Source organism: Haliotis asinina, chromosome 2 (genome assembly GCF_037392515.1).
Source record: "Haliotis asinina isolate JCU_RB_2024 chromosome 2, JCU_Hal_asi_v2, whole genome shotgun sequence".
Classification (NCBI taxonomy): domain Eukaryota; kingdom Metazoa; phylum Mollusca; class Gastropoda; order Lepetellida; family Haliotidae; genus Haliotis; species Haliotis asinina.
The window spans coordinates 32,982,254-33,009,843 of NC_090281.1; the positions used below are offsets into that span (position 1 = coordinate 32,982,254).

At 38.6% G+C, this 27,590-nt stretch overlaps 1 protein-coding gene across 3 annotated transcripts in view; it reads right to left on the reverse strand.

The window, feature by feature from the left end:
- Positions 1-27,590, reverse strand: part of LOC137273625 (tyrosine-protein kinase ABL1-like) — a 93,677-nt gene that overhangs the window by 7,203 nt on the left and 58,884 nt on the right. For all 3 annotated transcript variants that reach the window (XM_067806384.1, XM_067806385.1, XM_067806386.1), the window contains 7 exons: positions 10,665-10,835; positions 7,357-7,658; positions 4,855-5,050; positions 3,644-3,720; positions 2,761-2,845; positions 1,547-1,724; positions 621-805 (listed from right to left, as the gene is read on the reverse strand). In XM_067806384.1, coding sequence (XP_067662485.1) covers positions 621-805; positions 1,547-1,724; positions 2,761-2,845; positions 3,644-3,720; positions 4,855-5,050; positions 7,357-7,658; positions 10,665-10,835 — 1,194 coding nt within the window. The remainder of the gene's footprint in view (positions 1-620; positions 806-1,546; positions 1,725-2,760; positions 2,846-3,643; positions 3,721-4,854; positions 5,051-7,356; positions 7,659-10,664; positions 10,836-27,590) is intronic.

A 27,590-nucleotide genomic window follows, 5' to 3' on the forward strand; every position in this document is an offset into this window, starting at 1 on the left:
TACAATGCTAAAACTCAAAATTGAAGAAGTATTGATTTCCACAAGTTCTGAATCTCTGGTCTACCTTGGGCTCCTTTTCAGTTTACATGGGTTAGTTTGTTACGATCACAATTGTATATGCTCAGAGACTAAGCATCTGTCTACATTACAACAAACATTTGGCCATTATTATACAAACTTTAACAACAGACACCAAGGCCTGAAACATAGTTACCATTATTATCCACAGTACCAGAGACATTGGGACATAACTACAGTCCCCATTAACACAGTACAGGCTTTAGTATCGCTAGCAAAGGTAAGATGATATGTCATAATAATCACCAACAAGAAAGGTTCTAATGCAGCATATTGACTAACGTTTTGCCTCTGAAATGAACATGTTGTTCTGAAAAACAGTTCTATATAATACACATAAAATGTAATAAACAGAGCCCCAAACTCTGTCTCCATTTTCAGGAACTGTGGTAATCTGGACTTGCCACATATTTGTGGAGCAAGACTTTCACATTTTGTCACAATACAGAGTTGCTAGTACAACAACCATTGATGGCATGTAGCTGGTCACTATTATCACTCCATGATGCACAGTTTTAAATCCCACTTTCTTTGAAACTTACCCCAAACATCAGACCTGGTTGAGAACCTATTGTATGCCAGTCCCTCTGGTGCCGTCCACTTGATAGGGAACTTGGCCCCTGCATGAGCGGTGTAGGTGTCGTCCTTCATGAGACGGGCCAGGCCGAAATCAGCCACCTTCACCAGGTGGTTCTCTCCCACAAGACAGTTTCGAGCAGCCAGATCACTGAAGTGCATAACATTTCCAGAGTTAGAACAAGAGCAAACAAAACTGATTCAATATGTGAAGCTACAACTGCTTTGAATATGAAAGAAAACCAAGTTCAATGCTTAGTCAGTGAGTGTGATGCTTCAGTTTAGGTACTAACACCATTATCAAGCAAGTCTCTCAAATAACCTATTTCTATATATGCTATACATGTTAGAGCAATAGAGTGACTGACTTTTGTTCTATGTCGCTATATGCAATATCACTGCTGGGGTACATCATAAATGGGCTTCACACAGTGTAGTAATGTGGAGAATTGAACCCATGTCTTTAGTGAGACAAGTGGACGCTTCAATTATTAGGCTACAAGATTAGTACAATGGAACTCTGTTTCTGCCCATGTACCCATATGGGGGATTGAACCCAGGCCTTTAACGTAACAAGTGAAGAACTGGATTAACAACCAGTAATGTCTGACTGAGGTGAGGTGAGGTGAAGTGAGTCGAGGTGAAGCGAGGCGAGGCTAAACGTTGTACTTAAAAAGCTCGCTAGTGCTAGCTCTGAGGTACCATGCCACAGTAAAGCATGAATATAACACTCAACCACATTATACCGACTAGTCCTTGTTATAGCCATTACAGATGAGCACCAGACAGGGAACAACAAGTACCACATCTTAACATCTGCGACCTTCCGCTCTCCGGGCAGACTCTTTAAACAGTACACCATGGAGGTGGTGGAAATAAAACACTGACTGACCGGTGAATGAACATCCTCTCCTCCAAGTAGGCCATACCAGAGGCTATCTGGGTGGCCATGTACATGAGGACAGTGGGGCCCAGCTCCTCCTTGTTGCTGCCCCTCAGGAAGTCCAGCAGGTTGCCCTGGACCATAAACTCTGTGATGATGTAGAATGGCGGCTCCCTTGTACACACACCTGGAGAATGGTAGTGAAAATGTCATTAAGAAAATCATGAAGAAGCTAAAATTCATACACTTTTTATGAAGCCAACCTGTGTCAGTTTGTTCAAAATTGCTCGTGACTTAAATTATCAGAAATACTGTTGAGCTTAAAATCATTCAACGTAACAGAGATATATTTAGATTACGGTATTCATTTTTATACCATGTATTGAGACTTTTCTGCTCTTTCCTGATTAGTGGAAAGTTATCATTCTCAATTCCTTCAGAAGTAATACAACTCTTATTGTGCTGGAATGTTTCTTTGTCCTCCTCACATATTTGGTGAGTAAGTGAGTAAGTTTTGTATTACACCGCTTTTAACAAACATTCCAGCAATATCATGGCAAGGGATACCAGAAATGGACTGCACACATTGTACCCATGAGAGGAATTGAACCTTGGACTTCTGTGTGAAACTGAACCTTGGACTTCTGTGTGATAAGCGGACGCAATAACCATGAAGTTCGGATGAAGTATTCATCTTGTCACCTACTCTGATAATGGGTTTAGCTTAAGCACACAGTATAAGCGCACTGTACTGAACTGTACTGTTCTATAAAAACCTGTAAACCTAGTTGGCCCATTGGGTGAATAATAACCTTCTAACCACCACAAATAACCTCTGCAATAGGTGCTTGCCAGCTAGGTGCTTTGGACTGCACAAAGATTTCATGCCTTATTCAGATAATTCCAGTCTAGAATTCAGTGAGTGAGTTTGGTTTTATGTCGGACTCAGCAATATTCCAGCCATATGGAGGCAGTCTGTAAATAAGCGAGTCTGGACCAGACAATCCAGTAATCAACAGCAAGACTATCGATGTGGACAGTTGGGAACTGACGACATGTGTCAACAAAGTCAGCGAGTCTGGCATTCCAATCCCGTTAGTCACCCCTTATGACAAGCAGAGTCGCCTTTTATGACAAGCATGGGTTGCTGAAGACCTTTTCTACCCCGCATCTTCATGGGTCAGTCTAGAATTCAGACTTCCTGCAATTCAGTGAGCACTTACCTAATAATTGCACTAAGTTGGGGTGTTTCATTTCTTTCATGATGGTGGCTTCTTCCAGGAAGTCTTTCAGAGCCATTGTGTCTTCCTGCACAACATCAGTGTCACATGTATTGGTTTACAGTGAATACATAACTAAGAGAAGGAGCATAAATGGTGATCATTTTTCATAGTGTCATATCGTTTCCTTGACAAAAGTATAGGTACATGTTATATTTAGGATTACACTTTTTTAGGAAAGTACAGATTCTAGTACTTTTGTTGGGTTGAGTCCCATCCTGGATGTGAACCCATACCCTCAACATCAGGCACCCCCGCCTGATGTTTTGTGGAAGTCGAGGTGGCTGAGTGATTTAGGAGGCTGGCTTTGTGTGCTGGCAATTAGGTGCCTGACGCTGATGAATAGAAGTGTGGGTTTGAACCCCAGATAGGGTCCAAATATAACCTTAGTTACATATGACCACTTTCTAATTGACAGTACATTTTCTATACACAGGAGTTACATTTAAGTATACCTCGCCCCTACCCCTCCCATACAGAGAGAATAATAATCAAAACTAAATAACAAAATATATTCCCAGTATGTTACGTCATAGCATAGACCAGAAACAATGTAGTATAAGTGGTTTGCTTTAGGAATGACATTAAGTATAAAAAACACTACATTATTAAGTCACGGGGGATTAATCTTGTCCCTTTAAGGATACTGTTGTTGGTGTAAAAAATGAGAGAATACTGGCAAGTGTTGTCTATTCCATCTCAACAGATTCCATTATGTGTTAAGGCAGTATCTGATGACTGAAAATCAGATATGACACCAGGTGTTCTCTGACATGTCCTTCTCTACACTCCCACAGTTTGCATTAAGATGCATCTACTGACAAACCTTTAAAGTCTTGACAGCAACGGTTTTGTTGTACCTCTTCCATACTGCCTCATACACATCCCCATACTGTCCTCCACCTGCAACACACAGACACATGGAGGTGAGGACACAACTACGCTTAGCACCTGTCTTGGTCACCTTCACATCCATCTTGAAATATCTTTTATTATCCCACTCATTTTTCAAAGTTCTGGAATATTCACACAGAATATTTGCAAGCGTTTGTATTTCTGTATTCATATAAACTCTATTTACTTCACAGAAGAGTTCACAGTTCAGACTTCAGTAGTCATGCTTTTGACCTCTCCTAAAATTAGTGCTAGAAGTTTAGTGTAGCCTGAACATATATTCGACAACCTATAGTTATATTTCAGTTATAACTCATCACTTATCGCTAGCTTTTGGTTGTAGTCACAATAGGACTATATTGTAGTGAACACGGTACCAACTGTATACAGTTGTGCAAAACAAAAATTAAATTAACTAAAGCGAAAATAGATCAGTCACAATGTTGAGAGTTTAATTTACAGAACACTTTAACACCCAATTAACCAATTATATTCTGCACCATTAGTGGGCTTATTCATCAGCATGTGAACATGTTATTAACAGGCTCATCCACTGTTACACAGTGTCATACTGAACATTTAGTGAATACAGTGGGCTAATTTTAAAAAAACACCATCAACTGAACAACAACCACTAGTTTTACTATTGTTGTACTTAGTTGTCAGATATTTAGCTTAACTTAAAGTGTGTTCAGTGGGCTTATTCACACACAAATTGTGTTAATAAACACTTATTATCTGCAATTGTGGAAACTGTCCGATAGCAAGCTTACAGTGAATACAGTGGGCTTTTTCACATATAAATAGTAAGTAAATATATTGTTACATAGATACAAATACCAAGCTCAAAGTGAATACACTCATTTTTAAACGCATGGCTAACAGAAAATACAGCAGGTTTATTCACCAATAAGAAACAAACAAACATATAAATAAAGACCAAGAATGTGCTATTGTTACATAGGTCTAACATTAAAGATGGGCATTTATATCTGTACCTGTATCCATGTGTTCAAACCTCACTCAAGGTGCTACAAAAACTGATGTGAATACGTTCAGGTTTATTCATTCACTAACACATTGAACTGCAAATATGTACCTAGCATGTGATGTGTTGCAAACCAACACATCAACAATACATACCTAGCCTGTGCTTCATGGCTATCTCCGTTCTCTCGATCTCCCACTTGTCAGGCTCTGGACTTACACCGAACACAGTGGGCTTATTCCTCTTGGGAGCTGGGTATAGGAGGGTGGTGACGAGACCGTCAGCATGGATGGAATGGTGGTGGACGAGTTCAGCTAGTGTGTTGAATCTGTGCTCTGATGTTACAAATACCTGAAACAAATGAAATATTTACACTTGATCAGTGATACTAGATGCCTTTATTGTATCTTCGATAAACCATTCAGGTATTGTGCGAGCATTATCCATGGACATGATTTGGCTTGCTTTTGCTTATTGTTTAGTTCTGCACTCTACAATTTTCTAGCTATATGGTGGCAGTCTGTAAATAATAAAGCCAGGACCAATCGATCAAGTGATCAACAGCATGAGTGAGCACTGATCTACGCAAATATGTCAACAAAGTTAGTGAGTCTGACCATTTCATCCCTTTCATCCTCTTACAACAAGAATGGGTTACTGAACACCAGTTCTAAAGCAGATCTTAACAGGGTGGAGCTGCATTAAGTCTGCAAGAGTGGAGCACTCAAACCAAGCAGGATTGTGTGAGCATCAAACTAGGACTCTTGAGAATTGAGCTACTCTCAGACAGGTGGTCTGGAGCATTGATAGTCTAGACACAAGGTGATAGAGCTTAGCTCAGTCAGAAGCTCCTGGATCACACAAACAATCTTGTAAAATGTCAACACCAAACATGGAAACAAGGTGATGGAGCAAATATTTACAATTGATCAGTGATACTACATGCCTGTATTGTATCTTTGATAAACCGTTCATTCATAAGCTCTAGAGCACACAAACCAAACAGAAAATGTCAACACCAAACATGGACCTCAGGGCATAGTACAAAACAAAATAAGTCAGGCTTGAGGAACATGTGACTAAAATTCTACCATGAAGCACCAGGATGAGATGCTGATCAAGTTGAGACATCACAACTGTTATTAAGGGCTAAATCATACAATACTATAGGCTTTTTCTCATAAACCTTTCCAGTATCCACATAATCAAAAGTTATATTACACACAAAGTCATATCTCTTTCTATCTCAAAAATGATTTGTCTTGCATCATGCCAAACGGGTTATAAAAGACAGAAAATCTGCAAAATGTAATCAAATTCATTTGAACACAGACGTCATCCAAACCCAGTTAATGTACACATCCTTATCAACACCATCCCTGAAGCAACAACTTGAAACTTCTATTTCGAAAGTTTCAAAGTTTTAAAAAGTACTTAAATTAAATTTATGAGATTTGACAAGCTGCCAGCATCAGTTTAATGGCTTGGGCAGGCTCCAATAAAACATCTATTTATACCAAGACTAACAGATGTTGTAGCATAGCACAAGCAGTTGGCCATCAAACCTAGATTTCTTCTGTAAATACACTTGCAATGCTGATACTCTCAGTCTATGATCACATCTTAATGAACAGATTCATTCGGGAATGAACACAAGCTCCCATATTTTGCTTATTCAGTATTTATATTTATGCTCCTCAGTGTTACTGATATTAGAAAGATGGCAATTTATTGGCTCTGTCTTTAAACCAAGCGGTTTCTTTAGCCATGCACTAATCAACAATCACAAAGCAAACGGGAGCAGTGTTATATCCTTGTGCTGCTTAGACACACTCTGTGAATCTGTTCTTTGGTGTGATTATTCCAGAATGAGTATAATCATTTAGTTTAGCAATATTCCAAGTATACGAAGGCGGTCTGTAAATAACAGAGCCTGGTAAGCACAATCCAGTGATCAACAACATCTATGCAATCAGGATGTGTGAACCAAGTCAGTGAGCCAGATGACCCAATCCACATTAGTCGCCTCTTATGACAAAGATGGATTGCTAAGACCGATTCTAACCTGAATCTTCACTGGTGAGTAAAATCAAATCGAAATATAACAGAAGAACAGGATCACTGATAAAAATGTGGAATATGTCAGCTCAATTCCTGGCTGAAACTTTGCTAATCTGATTCAACCATGTTCTGGCATTGCCAGGCAATAGTCTAAATTATAATACTCAAAGTCAGGCAAATAATTCCAAGCTAAACAGCCAACTCTGAGGCTTTAAAATCAAAGATAAGTAAGAGTGTGTCTTGTGTCTCACTAAAAACAACCCATGTATCAGTGCATTCTAATCAGGACTTGATTTAAGGTAAATGGAACCTGCTTGCACCTGGTGTAATAACCTTGTTGCACCAGACAAAAGTCGGTTGAATTTGTGGCTCAACGTATAATTATTTTAAATGCTTGAGTTATGGTAGTGATGATTTTGCACATAAGTAAACAAAATGATCTTGTGTAATAATTTACATGAGGTGAATAAAGGTTGCAACAAACTAAACTTAGAGGTCATGGCAGTGGTCTCGTTTGTTCATTAGAACTGTAGCTTTACTGTACAAGATGCTGAAGGTAATTCTTAATCGAAATCCCAACTGGGTTCACAACTCACTTTGCCAGTGTCCGTGTCTTCACTGATCCGGTAGTGATACACGCGACCTTCAAAGCGGACTGATATTGACCTCTGACCTGGACTACTTTCACTTTCTCGGACCAGGAAGCTGCCATTAATTCCACTACTCAGCAGGTACTCTGATGCATTGCGGGATATCTGTCCGTGGTACCAGGAGAACTTGTCCAAACTGTTGACGGGTGCGATGTAGTTGCTTGGCACCCAGCCTACATCTCCTGCTCGGTTCTTCACTTCACACCATTCTCCTCCTTTGTTGTAGCCGAGGATCGTCATCTGCTCGCCTGTTGTAACATACCCAATGGTTAAATTCAAATTTCATAAAAGTCACCAGAAAAGCCATTTTAATGCATCAAGGCCTAGCTACAATACTTGAGCTACCTGTCATTATCATGACAACAGCTAAATCACATGCTGTAAGATTCAATCATCTGAAATATCCAGTAATGGAACAACCAAAAAAATAACAGTACATCAGATTGATTTGAATACCTTACTGTTTCTATAAGCCAAATTTAAATATTTAGCCACATGCACAAAACTATGGTTAGAAAGAGAGCATAGTTTTACATACCTTTTAGCAATATCATGGTGGGGGCCACCATGAATGGGTTCACAAGTGAACTATTGATATAACAAACATGCTTAAATATGTTTTAGTCAAAATGCATCCAGAAACTAGGGTTACAGTGAACTAAAAGTAGTGGGCTCTTTGAGTTCAGTATGACTGTAGAGCACTGTATTCAAGTTACCATAAAGGTTATGTAGAATTTAATGCCTTCCTTATATAAGAACTTTTAAAACCATGAAACCCTGTAAATGCCGAAAATATTATAGTTAAAGATTAACATGGAAGTTTTTTCACAACGAGGGTATCTACATATGGTTGCAAGAAGATGCAGGTGAGAGAGTGCAATACTAACGCAGCATTCTACCCTCTCCATGTGGGAAAGCAACTCTGTGAGCTAAGCCTATCTCACTAAAGACATAACCACAAAGCAGCCTGACAACCCATGAAACTTGGGCAAGTAAAATATATCCTAACACATTCCTAACAGCACTCTACCAAACGTTAATGCTGTTAATATTCATCATTAACAAATGAACTGATTTCAACAGACACTGACTAAAGCTAACCCTGGACCAGGGTTGAAGAAAATATAAACAAAATGGCCACAGGGTCCAAAAACCCAGTAGGAGAGGCCATGGGAATCAGTTATTAGTCTAGAATTTTTCTTGTAAATGAACAATTTTAAAGATAGTGCCCCAACAGCCCTGGAGGAGTGCATTGAGAAATGGTTAAAATATTCATTTATTCTACAGCTTGCACTATTAAAGTGTTCCCGACAGCAACAAAAGACCTGGGAATAAATTGATCCTCTCTTAACCTGAAGTGTCAGTAATCATTCCTCTGATACAAGGCTCAGTATGTTCCTATTCCGACTTTAAATCTCTTGGTGGTGACTTTTTAGTCAATAGTTAGCATATATCACCTTGTACAAGGATTGGTTTTTCAAACCTATTACAAGAGGGACTCAAATGAGTGAGTTAGTTTAGTTTTATGCTGCCCTCAGCAATATTCCAGATATATGTAGAAGTCTGTAAATCTGATCAACAGCATCAGCACTGATCTACCCAATTTGGATACAATAGCCCGTGACAACCAAGTCAGTGAGCACCCAAGCAACCTCTCACGAAGGACAACCATGGGTTATTGAAGATCAGTTCTAACCCAGATCTTCATGGAAAGAGAAGTACTGGAAGTAGGATCACCATATGCATGGGGTAGAAGACCTCATGTTTCTTTTCTACCAGCATTACTTTCAAGATCCCCTGGTGACATCAACCAGCTTCTAATAGCCTGATGTTAGCTGAAAGTAACACTTTGCAGCTGTTCAGAAATAACTACTCTAAGAACTATTTTAGTATTTAAACTTCCATTGTCCCCATTCCTTGTCCATACGGAACATTTTCTGCATATAAAATTTAAATCAATCATGACCACCAAGGTAGACAGCATGGTGAAAATATGAAGTGCCAGAAGTACACATGAGTGAAAATATGGAGTGCAGAAGTACACAAGTGGGATCACCTTATTTTGTCTGGCAACATTTGTCATCACAGTTATTTTTACACATTTATTTCATATATATCATCGCAGCACATGAAATATTTACATAAATACATATGTAATTTCAGGTTGTATTGAAATAAACCATGACATTTTCAGCTGTTCATGTGAAGTCATGATATCCCACAAGCGAACTTGAAACCAGTTCCCTTTAGCAAGTGTTGAGTAGGTATATATTGGTTCACAGTGAAACAATACTAAGCCTAGTAAATGAACACGTACATAATTAGACATTAATTTGCTGGCAGTTTGCCTCTTTGTCTGAATTACTCGACATGTCAACACACACAATATGGAACAATGGAAGACAAACTCAGCAGCACTACACAGTTAGGGATCGTTTAATACGGTGATGTTGTGGACCCTTCTCTCGATGGGGTATATAAATCAGCAAATAAGCATCAATTTTGAAGGTGGGGTGAGCACTGTATATGTGAAGTCAGTTTATGGACAGTGGTATATACGACATCTCACAAACTGCACATTGTCTTGGCAGCATGGGCTTCAGGAGTGAGTTTCTGTAACAGTTCTCAGACGTCTCACAATCAAGTCTCTATTTGTTCTCAGATGCATGTCTCAGACATTGGCCTTTCTGACTAAGAATAAGTAGTTCTGGTCCTTTCTTCCATGTATAAATGATGGAGGTATTGTGAGCACAAACAAAAAACATACTGCGTAATTGCATGCTAGCAAACCTCAAGTCCTTCCTGAACTCCCACTCATGGCCTTAGCAGCAACAAAGTCGCAGTGTTATCACACAACAAGGGACCCATTTAAGCTTCAGAATGTGAACAAACGTCCAAGAGGATGCATGAAACTTAAACTTCACACATCTCACCAGTTTTGGGGTGCAAAATTTTAAAGTTTTCCGGGGGTTTTAGTTGAGTATTTCAAAATGGTTCATCAGTACCACTAAGAGCATGTGGCTTCATAACTTCTGCGGCACATTACTAAATAACTGTAATATCAAAATACCTCTAAATTCAAGCAAATGCGGTTTTCACAAAAATCAAAGTCTTCATTATTTGCAATATACACATCTCTAAATTCAAGAAAATAATAAAAATGTGTTTCATTGTCAAAGGGTCTTAACTACGGAATCCAAGATCAATCGTAACATCTGTTGCCATGATCAACTAGTTTGCGAGAATGCCCCTACCTTTAACAATACTGAGTTGGTTGTCGCCACCAGCCTGGAAGTCATACAAGGCCACAAAGAGATTGGGATCCTCCTCCTGCTGACCCACCAACAGGTTCTCCTTGGACATCCATTTCGAACCCAGCACGTCCAGGGGCGCATCAGGCAGGGGACGGTTTTGGAGCAGAGCTTCTGAAACACAAGCATCAAAATTAGGGAAAACGGTTTGGACATGCTTGGCAAAACATGCAGCGTATGAAAGCAGCAGACACAAGCAAGGGTACACATCAAAACTTAACACTGATCAGGCAAAAGAATAGTTCACTGTCAGAAGTTTCTGAAAACACAATTTTCATGTAACCATGGTAACCATTCCGGCTTAAGTTTGACTCTTTTATTGGCTGCAAAAACAGAAACCCTGGACAAGCAACAACACCAACCACTCTGCTCTGGGATGGAAGAAGACAGCAGAAATGAATCAGGAAATTTCTTCATTTGACATGTGCATGATTGGCCTCTTCAGATGACTGCTACAAAACACCTGATCAAACACTACCTTGTTACAAAACATACTGACAGTCCATTTACCATGGACACATACACATGGTTTCTATTGTGCAGCAGGTTACAGGTTAAATGGTCCTTGGTCACCTAATTACCAAAGAACACGATCAGTGATATGTATCTTGTAAACATCAACAAAATCTGTTGATGGAAATCAAACCAAATTTATCTACACATGTTCTGCATCTAAGCAAAAATTGGTAAACAGCTGATATTGAAGAAATCAATATGAAGGAATACAAACAATGTCTTCTAACCATCCAAACAAATATTTCACAATTGTATGAGAGTGTTGTTGGCCTCCACCATCAATAATGTAAGCTTGGTGATTAACCAGAGGCACCTTCAGATTATATTATCTATAAATAAACATTGCCATACCATACACGACATACATGTGTTAGAACAAAAGGCCATTGTAATCTGATTGCCTGCTGGAACCACGCTCAGTTACACCCTCTCCCTGAACTGAATATCTCTCTACTTCTTCCTCTCTATTTCTTCCTCTCTCACACTGCCCCTGCATCTCCACCCCTTTTTATGTGTGTAAAAGAGAGAGAGAGAGTCCCAACAAGTACTCATGTTGGGATTGAAACCTGTAAACACTAGGCTACCCAACCCTGAGCAAGAGAAAGAGATAAACATATCCCAGCTTATAGGCACACACCATCCACTTCTTACAGGAAGATAAACGGACACTGGTTGACAGTAAGAAACTAATAAGGTATCGTGGTGAGTCTTAAAGTTTGAAAAGTTAAAACAAAAGCTTGCCACTCCATGTTCCCGCAACACACACAATGTAGGATGGATCTTGAATTAGGCACATGGGTCAGCAGTGACCCTGATACTGCTAGATCCTAGTTTCAGACCAGCTTGACATTCCACTGTTTATTTTTTTGCATAAATGAATATCAGACTGGAGTGGCATGTGCCTGGGCTTGTAACAGTGTAACTCATGACCTTTGCTGGGCTGAAGATACATTATAAACAGGGCAATTGTGATATTCCAGTCCGACTGAGTAGCATCTCACATCAGACGGAAATGTCAAGTAAACACAGAACTGCACCCTTTTTAGTTCTGATGTACAAACTGAACTTGTCCACTTTCTAAAAACATTTGATGAAACTCTGGCACTGTTCAAAGCTATCAAGTAGACAATGAATCAAAAACAGTGAAAAACCTTCAAGTAATGCTTATCAACAAGATATAGTATGTTACATCTGGGATTATACTTTGCCAGTAAGTCCAGATTTTAATACTTTCATGTGGTTCAGTCATCCGGGATTTGAACCCACACCATCAGGCACCAAACTGATATCACATAAATTCAACTGCTTAGTCCATTCAGCCCCTGCAGCTTGAACTTATTATTAAATAGTTTTACCTTACCTTTAAGTAGTTTCTATACTGCAACTACACAGAGAGGCCTCTGGCTCAAACATGTAACACTTGGCCCTTTTCCCAAACACTTGAGCAAAAAGCTGTTCCCTTGTTCTATCTTATTTAAAAATACAAAACAAATTCAAATAGAGCCCAGCTGAATCCTCGATACCTTTACTCAGAGATGAGGTAATCTAGACTTGCCAGATCATTTTTGATGATGATATGGAGATTTAACAAGTGCTTTCCAACTTATTCTCTATTCAGACTGTTGTTCCACCACTCAGTGTTAATGCAAGTGAGACCAGGTAACTATCAATGATGATGATGCCGCTGCTGCCGACGGCGATGATGATGATGATTTGGTGACCTCTTCAACTACTATACAACTTATTCTCTATTCAGACTGTTGTTCTACCACCCAGTGATAATGCAAGTGACATCAGGTATTTCCTGTAACTGAACCATTACATACCAGTACGGTGTTATACACACAGCTGGCCTGATACTAGCGTGTAACAATAATGACAACCACAAACAATACAAGGTGCATTTCCCTTGTGTTTGTGTCACTCACCAGCACATCATGTGGTAACAAGACAATGCAATCACTGGGGCTGTGGGTTGTCCACACAAACAATGGCAGACAAGGGGCCATCTCAAAGAAAATCATCAATTATTATTGACAACAAGGAATAGAACCTTGGGCTATTTCTCAGATACAACAATCGTGTTGGTTAGGAGGGTTCACAGAACGAACAAGCATCGTCATCCACGGATCTTAACTCTCATGATCCAAACATCATCATAGAGCTACTCCGAATGTGTCCAACAATTCACTACAATTGTGTCCATCAAGTCAGAAATCAAATTACAGACCTAAATATAAACAAACAAATGTGCTTCATGAGAGTTCTGAATTCAGTTTGAAAGCTTGATGCAAAATGCTCTTAGCTAGTACATGTACTTAATGAGGCAGTTAATAACCTCAACACGATTTGTTGTCTAAATTAGAGCAATTAACAATATTGGAAAGGCAGTATTACTTTGAGCTGGAAAATGTGTAATCATAAAAGGCAATACAAACAGGAAACAATCTCGAAATAAACCATCCCATGCACTGGTTATCACCCATGATGGCAGATACAATCGCCATATTGTAATGCTAGTGACAGTCTGTATTGAACAACACAATGGACATCAATAACAATGCTGTTGGTAGCGATGTGCAAGTATCACTGGGCACTGGATGTCAGCCTTCATCAAAGCAGTGAAGGCTTTCAACATTGACATGAAGAGCTGATCAACGTTCAACAATTTCCCAGTCAGTGACCGCAAAATTAACAAGTTGTAAGCAACTAGTCAAATTCAAATGGATCTGAAAAATTCTGGACTAAAGCAGTTGATAGCCATATTACCTAATGAAGTGAGTGAGTATGAGTGAGTTTTGTTTTATGCCACTTTCTGTAATAGTAATATTCCAGCAGTATCAAAGTGGGGGACAGTAGAAATGGGTTTCACACATTGTACCCATGTGAGAAATCAAACCTGGATCTTCAGTGTGACGAGAGAATATTTTAACCGCTAGGCTACTCCACCATCCTATTACCAAATGGAACACGATGCCCTGCATATCATCTAAAGCACAGCAAAATGTTTACTTTATTTTCATTTTATGTTTTTAAATTTATTTGGTCTTGGTATCTCAATCAACTATGCAACACTCATTCAATACCTTTTTTTCTGGGTTACTTAATCCGTGTTGGAACATGTCAAATCAAGGATATAGCAAAGTATAATACAGAGTGATCAGACTTCATTAATAATTGATAGCGAAACAACACTTACCAGAAAAATTCATTGATTACCTGCACTATTCTATCATCATGTATCTTCCATGCATGGCTGATACTGAACTAATTGATATTATTACATGTGTGAATAATTCTCTTCAAAGACAGATTAAACAGTACACTGAAGTCAAATTTGATGCTTCATCTATACAACAAATAGTTAACAATTGATTATATGATGACAATTAGTGCCAGATGCTCATTTAAGGTGCTGAAATATTCCTGGACCAGCCACCAGAGCGCTCCTTGACACTGGGAAAAGAGAGCAGTGGATCTCGAATCAATAAATCACATAAACAGGCATTGACTTCATCGTAGGACGTGCTGCCGGGGAGAGGTGTGGAGGTATCAGGTGACCATGATTCAACAGGTACACGACATCAACATTGTTATTGGAACACTCCATACATGAACAGGCTTGGAAGGGCTTCAGGAAGGTTAGCAGCCTTACATAAACGGTCCAAATACTGATGATCATCCCTATATGAAGATTGAACAAGAGTATAAATCACTGAAAGCTCTACCTGAGGATGTGACCTGCATGCTATGACTGTTTTAGCTATATTCTCCTGACCTTGAATCCCTGAACTGAATATTTCTCTATCCATTCTTCCCTCTCTCATGCAGTTACAGACCACAAACCCATTTTGTGTGTGAGAGAGAGAGATGAGGGTGAGTGACTGAGTTTATTCTGCTTTTACTTTTAGCAATATTCCAGAAATATCATGGTGGTAACACCAGAAATGGACTTCACATACTGTACCTATGTGGGGAATCGAGCCTGGGTATATGGCTTGAAGAACAAATGCTTTAAACATTGCATGACATGACAGTTTTAGCTATATTCTCTTCACCTTGAATCTCAAAAATACTGCCACTGTACACATTGCCATCAGGTGTTGCCTGGATCAGTCTTAACCTTCTGATATTATTCCTCAAGGTTGCAGAATGAGTTCTTTTAGATGGTCACCTTATCCCTAGGGGCACAGAATAGGTTATTCTGACTGATGATTTTATCCTTAAGGATACAGTATGGGTCATCCTGGCTGGTAACCTTAGCCTAGACTTGCACAATTATTTAAGGCAATAATTAATACTTTGAATAATTTCTAAGAAAAATTAAAATGAATAACACCCACCATGTGGGTGTTTTTTTTTTAATCAGGACTTGCCACTTTAAAGGATAGAATTACTGTACATGCATGGACTAAGCACTAAGCATAGCCCTGGAGTAAGGGCTAATCTGAGCACTAAGGGGAACAAGGCTAAGCTTAGCCCTAAGGGTATACAACGGTTCAATCTGGCTTATGACCTTACAGAATGGGTCAGCCTGAATTCAACCTTATTAGAGTACATTTACCATATTTTGTCTGTTATTTTGTCATTATCACACTCAACTCAGAAGACAAGCACAGCAATACACAGTGTTACATAAATGTGTGTGAAGTAATTATACCGATGTACTGGTGCGCGAAGATCATGGTGAGCAATGGTCTTCAGCAACACTTGCTTTAAAGAGATGATTTATGGAATCATTCTGCTTGACTCCTTGACTTGCTCGAAGCACGTCATCGTATCTCAGTCGCATAGATTGATGTTCATGATGTCAATAATGGATTGTCTGGTCAAGATTTGATTATTTGCAGACCTCCAATATCTCCATAATAAAACTTGAATGTTGCTGAGGGTGATGTTAACCATCCACAAAACAAACAAAAAAATAATAGAGCAACTTATCAAGTGTACTCAGAAGGGTTTGCCAGTCAGTGAAAAGTGTGAGCAGCTCAGTTTATCAACTGATTTAAGGAAGTAGTATCTGAGCACAACCTTAGGTTGACTCATTCCAGGGTGCGGCAGCCTGGCATCTCGACAACACACAACCCAACCACATCCCCTCTTCCTAGAGATCTTTGCATTTTGAAAAAACAAATGTTAGTGTGTTCTCAACCTTGTTTCCGAGAATACATGTTCAGTCACAGAAGACCAATCTATCTCAGTGTCCACAATACGTCATAACCAATTTCATTCTTCTAATGGGCGAGTGGGTGAATATGGTTTTGTGACACTTTCAGCAATATTCCAGCAATATCACAGCAACAAACACCAGAAATAGGCTTCAGACATTTTATTTATGTCGGTATTTGAACACAGGGTCTTCCCATCATCCTAAAGAATGGGTAGGAATATGCTCCAAAATGATGTGTTCCTCACATTCCACAAGTTGCAACACCCAAATTTGCCCCAATTGTGTGTCACTTCAAAAGCCATTCAAAAACTTCAATTTCACTGGATCTTTTTATGTAAATTTACCACATGCAAATAAACCAACATTCTCCACCTAACTAACAAGCAAGCTCCTTTCCCACCAATCAGCAATCAAAACCAATCAAAGTAGGTCAGACATCTCACAATCCCATCAGTGCTCTAACACTATCCAATCATCACTCAGAGAGTCATTATCCAACACATGTAATATACAGCATCAGCTCCTGACAGTGTAATACCAGTCTAATTCCAGACGGAACCCCTGGGGTTAAGTCCTGTCTGGGGCCAGTGGAATCATCAAATTCAGAAGATAATGTAACACAATATGCCTCATTAGTGTTGGTCTGTCATACAGACCCTGAAACATACATCCTACACTGATGGTGCAAGTCTGTAATTTTGGGCAAGTCTAGATCACTGTTGGGAAAATGAAGAAAGTCTCCTGATGCAATTTAACTACTTTTCATTCTCTATATTTTTATTTCAGAGCCAAAATGTTAGTTCAGATTAGTTTCTGAAGACTCACAAGAAGTAACCAAAGATTTAATACTGTCAAAGTTGGTACAAAAATATGACATTTGTCAGCTTTATGCACAATAAATGTACATGGCATTCATTCAAGTCCTTGACCTGTAAAGACCTGGGTTAGAATTGGTTTTCAGCAACTCGTGCTGGTCATAAGAGGGGCCAAAGGGATTGGGTGGTCAGGCTTGCTGACCTTGTTGACAATTGTCATTGTATCCCAATGGCACAAATCCATGATCATGACACTGATCACTTGATTGTCTGGTTCAGACTCAATCATTTTTAGACACCATCATAAGGCCTTATATTGATGGGTGTGGTGATAAACAACAAAAGAACAAATAGACAAACAAACAAATGAACGAGCAGACAGACAATTCATAGCGTCATCTGCCTTTCAGATAACTTAAATGTATTTCTCATGAATAATTGAGTAGTAATGATACAGCTGAAATATTGCAGATGTGACTGTAAATCTTAACTCATTAAATCCCTAGTTTCTTACTTAACACTGATTTTATCCTTTTCCAGGCAAGTATGTACAATTCTTCAATGTGAAATCTGTGTACAATAAATATACTGTCAGCAGAGCCCAGACAAATTTTGCTCCTTTTCAGTCAGAAAGATATTTGAGTGCTGACTATAAATCTGCAACTGTTTTTACAGAACTCCCCACAGAGTCCGAGGCAGCAATGTAAACAGGTTCTTGTGATGGGAGATAACATGGAGGGGTTTTATTGGTGCTGTTGACTGGCTTAAGTCTAGCTCCTCACAGTGTCATCTTAAGGCAGCAACTGTTTATCTTCAGCTGTAATTGCTAAAAATCCAGTAATTTGATCGCCCTTGCTAGAACTTGGCAGGGGCAGCTTGTTGAACAACTTGTCATTACTGGTGTAAATGGAACGACTGAGGTCAAAATGAACATATCCTTTCTCCCATTATGAGATAGAGATGATGCTATGGGACTTTCCTTACAGACAGTATGCTTCATGGCCACTTGTCATTAACAATATCATTAATGGTGAAAGCTGTACATTCACGGATTTTGAGACAGCAAAAATTCCTGCAACCTATGCTCAAAAAAATTAACAACAGATGCTATGAAATTTATTTAACCCTTCCAAAGGGACAGAGAGAGAGTCAAAATATATTTTGTGAAAAATTTGATGAAGTGATAATAAAGCAGTACTGAGTCTGCCACTAGCCAGGTTAAGGTAGTATTTATAATTCAATTACTTTAACAATATGCTGATCATGATACACTATACAACAACAGTAACTGAATTAGTGTTAATAATATGTGTCTGGACCCCCATTTTGTAGCCCAGCAACCCTGAAAATTAAAAATATGAGTCCCAAGGACCCTCGAAAACAGGACTCAAATTAAATCCCTTGTACATTTATCATGATTTCTGGAATTCAGTTTTAAAAAAGTAAGAAGTAATGAAATAAATGAATGAAATAACATAACAGGACAATCTGTCTTAAATAACACAAACCATCAGAACTCTACAATATAACATACATAAAAATGTATATATGAATACACTTATTCTTGCTGGAGTTTCAAGAAAACCAAAAACCAAAGGCTAAACACAATGGATAAGTGCTCATCCGCCAGGTAAGACATACTAGTGTTAGATTTCATAGAACCGACAGTATACCAGGTCACATGACCCAGAGATGCTACAAAACGAGCGGATATTTTATTCAATGAATGACAGCATGGCCGACCCAGTGATCAATACCACTCTGATGCTATCACCACGATGGTGTTACTCATGCTGTGGGAGTGCATCAATGCCTTAAGTTTTCTGTTACATGCCCTACACATCTCAATCCCATTTACTGTCCGTTCATTGACCTCCCCATCATGAACAATCATACCAGTCTTTATCCTGATATTCATTGATAAATTCGGTGACTAATTCAATCATGGTTGAGTCAGTGTTCCACATGGGAATGCTGAGTCAGGATGGATGTGATTACTGACATTGCAGCAGTATTACAATGATTCACGGTGGTCTGGTAGTTGGGGGAGCAACTGCAGGTGGAACCCTTCAATCTTGAATTACGTGAGTAATGTCAAGCTCTTTATTGTTTTACATGGCATACTCAGCAAAATTCCTGCTATATGACAGTGGACTGTAAATAATCAAGTCTGGATTGGACAATCCAATGATCAACAGCATTAGAAGTTTTACTAACTCAGCTCCAACACTTCATATGCAAATAATGATAGAACATTTTCACAATCACTTCCATATGATGACAACACAACCATCCCAAAGAGATGAAATACGTATCTAACTTCCTAATACATGGATGTCTCTCCGCCCATCCCAGCAACATTTACACAGCTGCCAGCCATTCATTACTTTCTGAGAAAAAAATCAAACAAAAATGAAGTAAGTTCCATGCAAGCTTCCTGGAAGTAATGAACCAACAGACTTCTATATGCCTCCAACCCTGACAAGACAGTTCAGTAGTTCAACAAATCTGTTAGAAAATCTATTTCAAGCCAACATCGCACTTTGATTTTACTCAGCCATTATTCTATGGATGCTGTGATGTTATATTCTGAACATTTTTTCTTACCCCTTTTCTATAATTACATGCCCAAGGCTATCGACAAAGTAAGGCAGTTTACCCCTCATTACTTGTAGCAGTTCGGACATGGAGCTCTGTTCTTTCCATCAGCTTGCACAGACTTATCTTTACTGGCATTGGCAGATTTGTTACACATCCTCCTTGAGTCTTGAGCTGCTTATTAGAGGTTAACTTACCACACGAGACTGCGATAACACTTTGTTACCAACCTACTCATACATCACATGGCTGTGGTCTCTGTAGACAGACCAAAGTATGTCGCAGGGTACTTTTTTTCCTGCACCATCAAACATAACACAAAAACACAGTATCTTATGTGATAGTATATGGGTCTCGTATATAATCTCCTCATCATGGCTTGTTGGTATTGCGACAATGAGCCAGCTACTTTTTCAGCATCTAAATACCACATGTACCTAAAAAACACTGTTTACTAAGGGAAGAAAAACTGTATATTATGGGATGGTATATGGGCATCATATATACTCTCTAGATTATGGCCTGTTGGAATAAGATCAGCTAACTACTTTTTTAGTATCTGATTATCACGCCTACTTGAAAACACTGCATATTATGGGATGGTGTTTCCACCTCACATATACTTTCCACGTCATGGCCTGCTGGTAATATGACAATGAGTCAGCTACTTTTTCAACATATAAATATCACACCTTCTTAAAAAACTTTGTATATTATTGGATGGTACATGGGCCTCATGTATACTCCCTTCATCATGGCCACTTGTAATACAAAGAGCCAACTTCTTTTTCAGCATCATAACATTTATAACAAGATCAGTGTAAATCATGGCCAAACATGTTGCTTTGATCATCAAAAGAAACAGGGTATGAAGGAATGCCATTATATGATTGTGTCTGTATTATTCCCAAGCTTTTTCTTAGCTATGATTCACAAGCAAATGATACAAATTTAAATAAGGAAACTACATTCATTTCTGTAAAACAATCCTTTGGACCTATTCATGTGGCTGGCAAAATTTTACAGTTGTAATCTAGACAAGGCTTTCATCAACAGAAGGCCCATCAACATGTCTAGCACCGTCAGTAGGGTGTAAATCTGTTTGTAAACTTCCACAATCACGTAGAAGAAACGCTTTTCTAAACGATGATGACCAAGTTAGACATGTCACTTTATTTTTGCTCTTGCAAACATGAGGACAGCTCAGTCCACCCTCACAATGATAGCTCAATCGACCCGTCATAAAACCTCAACCCAACCCTACCATAGATCCCTCAATGATAGCTAACCTCAATAATGACACCTCAATCCAACCAAATAATGATGCAACACCTTCCACACTTAAACCCTTCCCAACACTGACTTCTCAACTAATCTCTACAAAAACACTTCCAGATACCTCAAACTCCCATTAGAATGACACCTAAACCAACCCAAAATACCACCCCTACTCCTGTTGACAAGATGACAACCCCTTTCCCACAACTGTCCCACCCCACCCATGTCCACAAGCAAACCACATCATTTCAATGACTTCCGATGACACGACTTCATGCACACAAACCTTTGCATCTATTGCCATTCTCAAAAGAAAATAGTCTTCATACGATTCGATACTCTGAACATCTACCATGTGGCACAGAAAGGAAACTTAATCTGATGCATCCTGAAGCCTTATTTATGACATTCCCATCTCAAATATGCTTCTCACCAACCATGGGCAAGAGAAGGGCAGTATGATCAACTCCAATGTTAAGGTTCAACACCTAAAACATTTATGTATTTTTCTAATAATTACCGAGCACATCTTGCTATGGAGAACCAATAGTAAAAACTATTAAAAAATATAACACTGGGTTGTGAGAACATCACCAAGGCAAGATTGTGGGTCAGCTGAGGAAGAGTGACAGGTATATCAGTTGGACCCACTGACTTTACCTGCCACAGGTAATGAGAAGTCATTAAGAATCACTCATTGCACATCCCATCATGCAGGTGACAGGAACATGTACATGGGTGACAAATTGCTGGTTAATTCTCACACATGGCCTCACTGCTCCAGGACACTATCAGAACAACTTGAGTGGAAACTGATAAAAGGAATGCGAAATAATAAAGATATGTGCACACCCTTCTCATGAAAACTTGTTAGCATACACCACTAAATAATAATTGACTGAACTACTGACTTGAAACACATGACAGGTGGGTCTTTATCTGATCCTTAATAATGACTACTTAAATAACACTACAAATAACAGCAGCAGCCCAACAAATCTCCATCCCCAGCCTCTCCACAACATCCATCTCCAACAATAACCACACCTTCCAAAAGACTGCGATATCAACCTGGCCTGTACACAGCATATCATATTGATTGTAACTTCGGTTCCTGGCTGCTCTTCCTCATGAAAGCTGATGGAATGACTTTATTGAAGCGACTAAACAAACTCTGAACTCCAAAAAAAATCCCAAAACCATGGCAAGTTTCCTGTGTTTTTCATTCCCTTACCAATGGCAATGAAGATGCTCCTACTGTAGACAACTCCATGTCGCATGTTCCGAGTAGGCATGACTCCAGATCTCAACACAAGGAGTCAGATCACCTGTGCCAAAGGTCGTGTTTACACACACATGGCAAAGCAGTAAACTAAACTCATCCTGTTGTTTGCATCTTGGCCCAGTATCCTCATAGACAGTTGTCAACATTTGCAACATATTTGAAATTGTCTCCACATGTACGACCTACATACAATAATTATCCACTTTTCCTTATGCAGCTTCCCAATTCAATTACAAAGTATGTCACACTTCAAAGTTACCTGATACCAACTAGGAAAAGATTAGGGGAGGCTATGGCAAAATATTGAAGGATAATCCCTCCAAAATATTCCAGGATGTTAAGGAAACATGCTCAAATATTTTTCACATGTACACAGCTTTCCTCAACAGCAGGAAGTTTAAGCTTCACATAACTGCCCTCGTTCATGTTTTGAGTTGCTTGCAAGTAAAAGATGTACATAGTTGAAACAGAAACAATAGTATCTCATAGCCAGTCACAACGTTACAAATACAGTCATATCAACTACATATCACATACAATTCTCATTACTGCTGAAGAAGAGACACTGCCTTAAAAAAATATCAATATGCTAAAATGCACCTTCTAAAACACAAATTCACATCTGATGTGTCTTTGCAAATGTTTTGCAGTGGTGTTTTACACTGCACGTGTTCTTTAATGGAATATATTTCATTGCATGGAATATAAATATGAATGCTTTATTTCTTGCACCATATGCAATACAGACCCAAAAAGATCACTTGTACTGGATAGCAGAGTTCTGTTCTCCCAGATGAACACTATTTCATGTCTCAAGTAAATATTCATAAAATACTCCCTACGAAATTCTCCTCCCTCTAAAAAATAAGTACAGGAAAGTAAACTTGTAACGAACCCAAGTACATCAAACTGACAGAATATTAGTTGAAATGCGATTACGAAAACACTTATAACAAACTTAGACACACTGAACTGATTTTCTGTCCTTGCAACTTGAGGTATAGTCAAAATGCGTACAACAAACTACAGTTAAAACGACTTTGTCAGAACTGTAGTTTACAGAATTTTCAAAGCTTTCACAAAAACCCTGTATCAGAAAAATCAGCTTTCATTTCAAATGATGAAAAAGGTAAAGCAGAAATCGCCTGACATTTTACATACGACTTCAAATACATCATACTTGTTATACATAATCTTAGGTTGTTAGACATAATCTTAGGTTGTTAGACATAATCTTAGGTTGTTATACATAATCTTAGGTTGTTAGACATAATTTGTATTGCTATTGTGGCTTTTTCAGCATACAAGTTAAACAAATATTTCTATTATTTCTGCATGGTATGTTTGATCAAATATACCTTGTATCTACCAGAGAACAAAACTAACATGGTTTAAACTTTAACTTTAATTTTAATCCCCTTTAGACCCCTAATAACTATATTCAAGAGTCCTTACAGAAAATAAGGATCCTGTAAAGCACAATGGTATAGTTTACAGGACTTTAACATAAGGAACTTTATATGTCTTCTGAAGAATATTTACAATGATAAACATCCCTTAACTCAATACGGGACATACGGGACACTCATTTCTGCACGGTGTTGTGATGTTTTGACCACTGAATAACAAATCATGGAAACTCTGGCATACTGACAGGGACAAAGCAAGACCTCTCCTCACCTTCCACTTATCCATGGACATAAAATACATCAGAGTGCTCATATTTGTGCTGTATGTTTTTGAGTAAAGCATTTATTACATACATTAGAGTTACTACAGACAGTATCTTCCTTAATGGAGGAAGCAAGGCTTTATCACACTTCCACTGACAAACAAGGGAACAACTGTTGCTGTCATGCTGACGTGTACTATCAGTGGCATCCAGGACCATCATCTTCCCCCAATATCCTGCCTTGTTCAGTGTTGAGGAAATGTGGGACCACAAGTCAAATTACTCAATTGTTTCTTACTCAGTCTGCGGAAATGTCTATGGGTCGCCTCACATTCCTCTTGACAAGTTCACAACCTACCCCAGGCTGTAATTTCATCCAGATGCTCCCCCAGGAACACCCCCACCAACTCCTATCACTGGAGTCCTACTTTCACTACCCATACTCAAAAGCCTGTTCTCTTGTCTGCCATATCATTTCCACTTCCCCTCCAGGACTTTTTGCAATGCAAAAGCACTAAATACAACAAGTCTCCTATCTCAATGAAATTCCTTTTCAGTTCCATAGAATTAATTGCTTCTGTCAAAATAAATAATATTTTCAGAGACTAAGACCTGGTCTCCATTTTCTCAAATACTGCTCTCCACATAATACCACTTCTCATCCAGCTCTAAAACAATATTTCTCTTTGGAAAAAATCCTCAGCAAATTTTTCAAAAAGTAAATTTGATTAAATTTAACAAAATATTCAGTAACCAAAAGTCACCAAATGAATATAAACAGCCATTCCCTTTGTGCTTGCTAAACTGACCAATTATGTATCAAGGGGGCAAGTAGAAATTTACAATTTTTGAGGGTTTGGTTACATGTTACAGTAATAAGACCAGACAATAGTTGTAAGTCTCTATTGCTGTGTTTTACACAAAAATTCCTCACAAAAATCAAAACAAACTCCAATCCTAATCCTTAGACTCAAGCCTTTACTCGTACCTCCAAGTTCTTCCTACACATGGAACAAAATGTCAGCATTGAATGATAACAAATGTGAAATTCCATAACAAGATCAGATTCCTCCTTGCAGACAAATATTTAAAGAGAACCTGTTCAATCGACTTGGCCGAGAAGTTAAGGATGTCAGCTACACCAATAGGGCATCTCTGATAGAAGCACAGATCTAAATATGGGCATACCAGCACCGTGGTTGTATATTGCTGTAATTGTGCAATCTTTATTGATCCCTATGCACAGAGAGTTTGTAATCCCCCTGACATTCCTGCTTACAGGCTGGCTGGCTGGCTGGCTGACTGTCTTACGTGGCCAGACGGACTAGCTCCTCTTCTGGGAGGAGCAATATCCACACTTTCCTAGCGAACCTTACCTCTCTGGGGAAATGTGTTGAAAGATGAACCATGTGTTGTGTCGTCAAGATTCTCATAAAACAGGTTTTATTATGACTTTAAGAATCTGTTTGTTGCTTTTTAAATAAGTCCATATTTTGCTAATAGACCCTAGTTTGTGTAACTTCTGTGACGCTGTCAATGCAATATTTTTATAAAAAATCATACTGATAATGAGATAAGACCTGCCATTACTGAAGTCAAATAACTAGTCACTGAAATGAACATATTTTCTAAAAGAAAAAGAGTTCATAATAAAGAATAAAATATGTAAGGGAAAGGAGCCCACAAACTTTTATCATTTTCAGAAAATATGGAAATCTGGACCTGTCACATTATCTAGACTTGCATGGGCTTTTTTGGATATGTTTGTTTTAGGGTCTGTATGACTTCTATTGAAGCTGACATGACCATATTTGAATACTGTAACATATATATCTTTAACATGAAAAGTGAATATTTTACATCACTCGGCTACCCCAGTGCCAAGAACACATGAAAGTACAACTGTTCCTATATTCCTTTCCTGATTCCTCTGTATGGCTTGTATTACAATGTGGGTGAAAATTTGGAAATGAAAAAGGAACACTTATACGTCATGTGTTCCCTTATTAGTTTCCATCAGTATATTCCAGTGCTTAACTGCCTTTTATAATGCATGTTTTAACACTGAAATTACAAACATTTAACATGAAGTTCAGAACAAATTATGAAGCAAGTAACAATAAATTGCAATACTGTTTGATAAAACTTTGAATCAAAGTTCCGATGCCTGGGAGAAGTCAGTTTTCATTCCAGCTAATTAAATGATGGTTTCTTACTTGTCTGTGGACTACTAGATAACTTCCATTTATGGTTTCAAACTGCAAATAATCTTGGATTTCATTGCATATCCGCTCACACTGAAGCTATTTAAGTTCACAATAATAATAAAGCTATTAAAGTTCACAATAATAATAAAGTAGAGCTAGTAGAGACTGAAATTATCACTCTTCAATAAATAGTCCAGTAAACATCATGCACCGTGTCATAAAATCAGGGCAAGTGGAAAATTAGCCAGGACAAGTAACTTTCTCGAAGTCACTTGCCCTGTAAAAAACACTCCTGCCCTGTGAGAAGTTGCTTTTCAAAATATTCTGAACCCCTGGGCTAGGCCAATTTGTCCATCATCTCCTCTAAGTTGTTGAAAGTCCACGTTTGACAAATCTGAGATGAACTGAGCATCCTAAGCTACAGCCAGATTTCAAACTATTGAAAACATCAGCTTGTGATCACCCTGATCTGACATGCATACCCAGTCATTCATCAACTGCCATGGCACTGGAATTCCCCCATGAATGCTGTTATCTTTCTCTGCAGGAACACCTCCCTGCTGACACAACAGATGATAGTGGCAACAAGGGACTATCCCTGTCTATCTGTTACTATCACATTCCTTGAGATATTGATGCAATGTTATCAAGAAACTCAGGAACTGTTTGTGGACGCAGAGGTTTCACTTCAAGGCTAGTTCACTGTTACGAAACTGAGTGGCAATGTCAAGGAACCAGACCAAAGTTTACACACTTCTCAGATTTATTTTACTGACTGAAGAGCCTGTAAGTGGTGTTTCTTTTATTATCTCAGTGTTGCAGCAGCACAAGTGATGGAACACAGAACTGACTCTTTAAACTGTACAGAAAACTACACACCAGCATACCTACCAACAGTCAACCAGGAAACTTGACCCAGACAGCAAGTTCAAATTGGACCAGATCAAGTCATGAACGAGTTGGCAGGTACAGACTGCCACAGTTCTATTTAATATGGTATTAATGGTATTGTTCAATGAGCCTTTTAGATATATTTCATTTTGCAGACAAATAATGTTTCAATAATAACTTTATTTCAGAGACAAAATGTTAGTTAACCTCAATGCTGCGCTTCCATCTTGACCTAGAGCTACTTCCAAATAAACTCTTTAAATCCTGCGTATCAAATATCTGAGTAGAGTATTCCAGCTCCATTTCAACAAATCCAAGTCATGGCAATCCCCAACATCGTGGACACAGGGAAAGGTACATTAGATACTGCCCATTTGATTTCTATACAAGGTTATACACTTTAGTCATAAATATTCCATCAACATTCCAACAAACCG